This window comes from Procambarus clarkii, chromosome 43, assembly GCF_040958095.1.
Source record: "Procambarus clarkii isolate CNS0578487 chromosome 43, FALCON_Pclarkii_2.0, whole genome shotgun sequence".
Lineage (NCBI taxonomy): Eukaryota > Metazoa > Arthropoda > Malacostraca > Decapoda > Cambaridae > Procambarus > Procambarus clarkii.
The window spans coordinates 14,149,804-14,155,803 of record NC_091192.1 but is presented as its reverse complement, the minus strand read 5'-3'; the positions used below and the strand labels follow the sequence as shown (position 1 = coordinate 14,155,803).

Genomic DNA, 6,000 nt, shown 5'->3' with positions numbered 1-6,000 from the left:
ACTGCTGGGTAACTGAGGCATCAAGGTGAAAGAAACTCTGCTCATTTGTTTCTGCCTCTGCCGGGGATCGAACCCTTAGGACTACGACCCCAGAGTGCTGTTCATTCAGCCGTGACCCCCCCCCAACCCCAACATGAATAAGCAAACGATGAGTAAGTGATAATGAACGGTAACGAAGTGAGTCCCCCAGGGTACTGTGCTTGCTCCAGTACTTTGTCTCATCCTCATATCAGACATAGACAAGGACACAAACCATAGTACTGTATCATCCTTGGCAGATGACACAGGGATTGTTATGAGAGTAGACAACATAGAGGACACGCCAAACCTCCAAACTCATGGAGATCATCAGACCTTTCAAGGGGCCATAGAAAATAATATGTTTAATGATGATAACTACCAGATCCTGCGAGAAGATAACTACCAGATCCTGCGAGAAGATAACTACCAGATCCTGCGAGAAGATAACTACCAGATCCTGCGAGAAGATAACTACCAGATCCTGCGAGAAGATAACTACCAGATCCTGCGAGAAGATAACTACCAGATCCTGCGAGAAGATAACTACCAGATCCTGCGAGAAGATAACTACCAGATCCTGCGAGAAGATAACTACCAGATCCTGCGAGAAGATAACTACCAGATCCTGCGAGAAGATAACTACCAGATCCTGCGAGAAGATAACTACCAGATCCTGCGAGAAGATAACTACCAGATCCTGCGAGAAGATAACTACCAGATCCTGCGAGAAGATAACTACCAGATCCTGCGAGAAGATAACTAGCAGATCCTGCGAGAAGATAACTACCAGATCCTGCGAGAAGATAACTACCAGATCCTGGGAGAAGATAACTACCAGATCCTGCGAGAAGATAACTACCAGATCCTGCGAGAAGATAACTACCAGATCCTGCGAGAAGATAACTACCAGATCCTGGGAGAAGATAACTACCAGATCCTGCAAGAAGATAACTACCAGATCCTGCGAGAAGATAACTAGCAGATCCTGGGAGAAGATAACTACCAGATCCTGCGAGAAGATAACTACCAGATCCTGCGAGAAGATAACTACCAGATCCTGCGAGAAGATAACTACCAGATCCTGCGAGAAGATAACTACCAGATCCTGCGAGAAGATAACTACCAGATCCTGCGAGAAGATAACTACCAGATCCTGCGAGAAGATAACTACCAGATCCTGCGAGAAGATAACTACCAGATCCTGGGAGAAGATAACTACCAGATCCTGCGAGATGATAACTACCAGATCCTGCGAGAAGATAACTACCAGATCCTGCGAGAAGATAACTACCAGATCCTGCGAGAAGATAACTACCAGATCCTGGGAGAAGATAACTACCAGATCCTGCGAGATGATAACTACCAGATCCTGCGTTATGGAAAAAATAAATATATCAAAACGTAATTGTGTGTGTACTCACCTATTTGTGCTGGCGGGGGTTGAGCTCTGGCTCTTTGGTCCCGCCTCTCAACTGTCAATCAACTGGTGTACAGATTCCTGAGCCTACTGGGCTCTATCATATCTACATTTGAAACTGTGTATGGAGTCAGCCTCCACCACATCACTGCCTAATGCATTCCATCCGCTAACTACTCTGACACTGAAAAAAGTTCTTTCTAACGTCTCTGTGGCTCATGTGGGTACTCAGTTTCCACTTGTGTCCCCTTGTTCGCGTCCCACCTGTATTGAATAGTTTATCCTTGTTTACCCGGTCGATTCCCCTGAGGATTTTGTAGGTTGTGATCATGTCTCCGCTTACTCTTCTGTTTTTCAGTGTCGTAAGGTGCATTTCCCGCAGCCTTTCCTCGTAACTCATGCCTCTTAGTTCTGGGACTAGTCTAGTGGCATACCTTTGGACTTTTTCCAGCTTCGTCTTGTGCTTGACAAGGTACGGGTTCCATACTGGGGCCGCATACTCCAGTATTGGTCTTACATATGAGGTGTACAAGATTCTGAATGATTCCTTACACAGGTTCCTGAACGCTGTTCTGATGTTAGCCAGCCTCGCATATGCCGCAGACGTTATTCTTTTTATGTGGGCTTCAGGAGACAGGTTTGGTGTGATATCAACTTCCAGATCTTTCTCTCTGTTCGTTTCATTAAGTACTTCATCTCCTATTCTGTATCCTGTGTCTGGCCTCCTGTTTCCACTGCCTAGTTTAATTACTTTGCATTTACTCGGGTTGAACTTCAACAGCCATTTGTTGGACCATTCACTCAGTCTGTCTAGGTCATCTTGTAGCCTCCTACTATCATCCTCTGTTTCAATCCTCCTCATAATTTTTGCATCATCGGCAAACATTGAGAGAAACTATTCTATACCCTCTGGGAGATCATTTACATATATCAGAAACAGTATAGGCCCAAGGACTGGCCCTTGCGGGACTCCACTTGTAACGTCTCGCCAATCTGAGACCTCACCCCTCACACTGACTCGTTGTCTCCTGTTGCTTAGGTACTCCATTATCCAATGGAGTACCTTCCCTTTCACTCCAGCCTGCTTCTCCAGCTTTTTCACTAGCCTCGTTGTGTGTTTACTAGTTGTGTTGTGTTTTTGCGGGGGTTGAGCTTTGCTCTTTCGGCCCGCCTCTCAACTGTCAATCAACTGTTTACTAACTACTTTTTTTTTTTTTTTTTTCCACACCACACACACACACACACACCCCAGGAAGCAGCCCTTGACAGCTGACTAACTCCCAGGTACCTATTTACTGCTAGGTAACAGGGGCACTTAGGGTGAAAGAAACTTTGCCCATTTGTTTCTGCCTCGTGCGGGAATCGAACCCGCGCCACAGAATTACGAGTCCTGCTCGCTATCCACCAGGCTACGAGGCCCCAAAGGCCCCGAGGCTGTGTGTGTGTGTGTGTGTGTGTGTGTGTGTGTGTGTGTGTGTGTGTGTGTGTGTGTGTGTGTGTGTGTGTGTGCGCGCGCGCGCGTGCCCGTCCGTCCGTCCGTCCGTCCTGCGTGTGATGGCTACGACAGCACAAATTCCTTACGAAAATGCATCAATTTTGCCTAACCAGAAGTGTAAAAACGTCGGCAACCTACCCACGAAACGTCAATCCTGCGGTGATCTTAATATCCCGTAACCACCACAGTTCCTACGTCGAGGAGGAGCGCGCAAAAAAGTGTAGTGTGTTCAGTAAGAGGAGAGAGAGAGGTGGCTACCCACAGTGGGCCTGGTGTCGGGTATATGCTGGTGATACTGGATATACTGGCAGTCATATATACAGGTCATACCGGTATACTAATATTCTTGGCAGCCTTAACCCCTTACCACCAAGGTTGACTCGTCTTCCTGCTTCTCACTGGGGAGAATCGTCACACTCAAGTCCCAGATATATTATATATCATGTTGATATATAATATAATTCATTATATATATATATATATATATATATATATATATATATATATATATATATATATATATATTATTAAATATGACCGAAAAAGTAAGATTAATAATTCTAACACGAATTTTCTCAATCTTTCGTACATTACGCTTCACTGTTGGAGGTAAATCAAAAATCACTTCTCCAAAATTCATTTTTATTTCTAGTCTGACGCGACACGGGCGCGTTTCGTAAAACTTATTACATTTTCAAAGACTTCACAAATACACAACTGATTAGAACTTGCGTTTCCCTGATTTTATATCTACATTTGAGTGAGGTGGGAAGGGTGATGTGGCATTACATTTGAGTGAGGTGGGAAGGGTGATGTGGCATTAACACAAGACAGAACACTAGGGGATATTAATAGGGTATTAAAAGTATCAACACAAGACAGAACAGAAACAATGGGTATTGAATAGAAGTGTTTGTAGAAAGCCTATTGGTCCATATTTCTTGATGCTTCTATATTGGAGCGGAGTCTTGAGGTGGGTAGAATATAGTTGTGCAATAATTGGCTGTTGATTGCTGGTGTTGACTTTTTGATGTGTAGTGCCTCGCAAACGTCAAGCCGCCTGCTATCGCTGTATCTATCGATGATTTCTGTGTTGTTTACTAGGATTTCTCTGGCGATGGTTTGGTTATGCGAAGAGATTATATGTTCCTTAATGGAACCCTGTTGTTTATGCATCGTTAAACGCCTAGAAAGAGATGTTGTTGTCTTGCCTATATACTGGGTTTTTTGGAGCTTACAGTCCCCAAGTGGGCATTTGAAGGCATAGACGACGTTAGTCTCTTTTAAAGCGTTCTGTTTTGTGTCTGGAGAGTTTCTCATGAGTAGGCTGGCCGTTTTTCTGGTTTTATAGTAAATCGTCAGTTGTATCCTCTGATTTTTGTCTGTAGGGATGACGTTTCTATTAACAATATCTTTCAGGACCCTTTCCTCTGTTTTATGAGCTGTGGAAAAGAAGTTCCTGTAAAATAGTCTAATAGGGGGTATAGGTGTTGTGTTAGTTGTCTCTTCGGAGGTTGCATGGCTTTTCACTTTCCTTCTTATGATGTCTTCGATGAAACCATTGGAGAAGCCGTTATTGACTAGGACCTGCCTTACCCTACAGAGTTCTTCGTCGACTTGCTTCCATTCTGAGCTGTGGCTGAGAGCACGGTCGACGTATAAGTTAACAACACTCCTCTTGTACCTGTCAGGGCAGTCACTGTTGGCATTTAGGCACATTCCTATGTTTGTTTCCTTTTTTGTAGACTGCAGTGTGGAAACCTCCGGACTCCACCTGCCAAAGATCATTGGGGAATATAAACCTGGATATGCGTATGGAAATGTCAAGACGCACAAGCCTGGAAACCCACTTCGGCCAATCATTAGCCAGATACCCACACCCACGTACAGACTGGCGAAGCGACTCAACGGCCTGCTGACTCCTTATGTTCCTTGCGCCTTCAGCCTGAAGTCTCCAAAGGAATTTGTGGACTTACTGCGGGGCGCACGGGCCACAGGGATAAGAGCCTCGTTGGACGTAGAATCGCTGTTTACCAACGTACCTGTGGACGAGACAATCGGAATGATAGCCGACAGAGTGTATCGTGATCCAGCCTGTACTCCTCTTGACATGCCAGAAAGTATTCTGAGGAAACTACTCCAAGCTTGTACTAAAGAGGCACCCTTCTTGAGCCCGGATGGGCACATGTATAAGCAAGTAGATGGGGTCGCCATGGGTTCTCCCCTAGGTGTCCTGTTTGCAAACTTCTACATGGGTACCATCGAGCAAAAAGTCTTAGTCGACATGAACTTGAAACCGGCCATATACTGCAGGTATGTTGACGACATTTTTACACAGGTACCTGATGTCAGACATCTGCAGGAGCTGAAGGAGGCATTTGAGCAGAGTTCCGTGCTGCGTTTCACTTACGAGACGGAAAAGGATGGGAAGCTGCCTTTTCTAGATGTAACAGTCATGGAAAAGGGCGGAGGTTTCCACACTGCAGTCTACACAAAGGAAACAAACATAGGAATGTGCCTAAATGCCAACAGCGACTGCCCTGACAGGTACAAGAGGAGTGTTGTTAACGCATACGTCGACCGTGCTCTCAGCCACAGCTCAGAATGGAAGCAAGTCGACGAAGAACTCTGTAGGGTAAGGCAGGTCCTAGTCAATAACGGCTTCTCCAATGGTTTCATCGAAGACATCATAAGAAGGAAAGTGAAAAGCCATGCAACCTCCGAAGAGACAACTAACACAACACCTATACCCCCTATTAGACTATTTTACAGGAACTTCTTTTCCACAGCTCATAAAACAGAGGAAAGGGTCCTGAAAGATATTGTTAATAGAAACGTCATCCCTACAGACAAAAATCAGAGGATACAACTGACGATTTACTATAAAACCAGAAAAACGGCCAGCCTACTCATGAGAAACTCTCCAGACACAAAACAGAACGCTTTAAAAGAGACTAACGTCGTCTATGCCTTCAAATGCCCACTTGGGGACTGTAAGCTCCAAAAAACCCAGTATATAGGCAAGACAGCAACATCTCTTTCTAGGCGTTTAACGATGCATAAACAA

The 6,000-nt window shown here is 44.9% G+C and overlaps 1 protein-coding gene across 1 annotated transcript; it reads left to right on the top strand.

Moving 5' to 3' along the window:
• The first annotated feature begins 295 nt into the window (after positions 1-295).
• Positions 296-784, top strand: LOC138373642 (S-antigen protein-like). The gene has a single exon (XM_069339980.1). It carries the CDS (start codon positions 296-298, stop codon positions 782-784), a length of 489 nt encoding a protein of 162 aa, XP_069196081.1.
• The last annotated feature ends 5,216 nt before the right edge of the window (positions 785-6,000 follow it).

Coding starts and splice junctions, on each gene's coding strand:
- LOC138373642 (XM_069339980.1), top strand. CDS start 296: ATGAGAGTAGACAACATAGAGGACACGCCAAACCTCCAAACTCATGGA.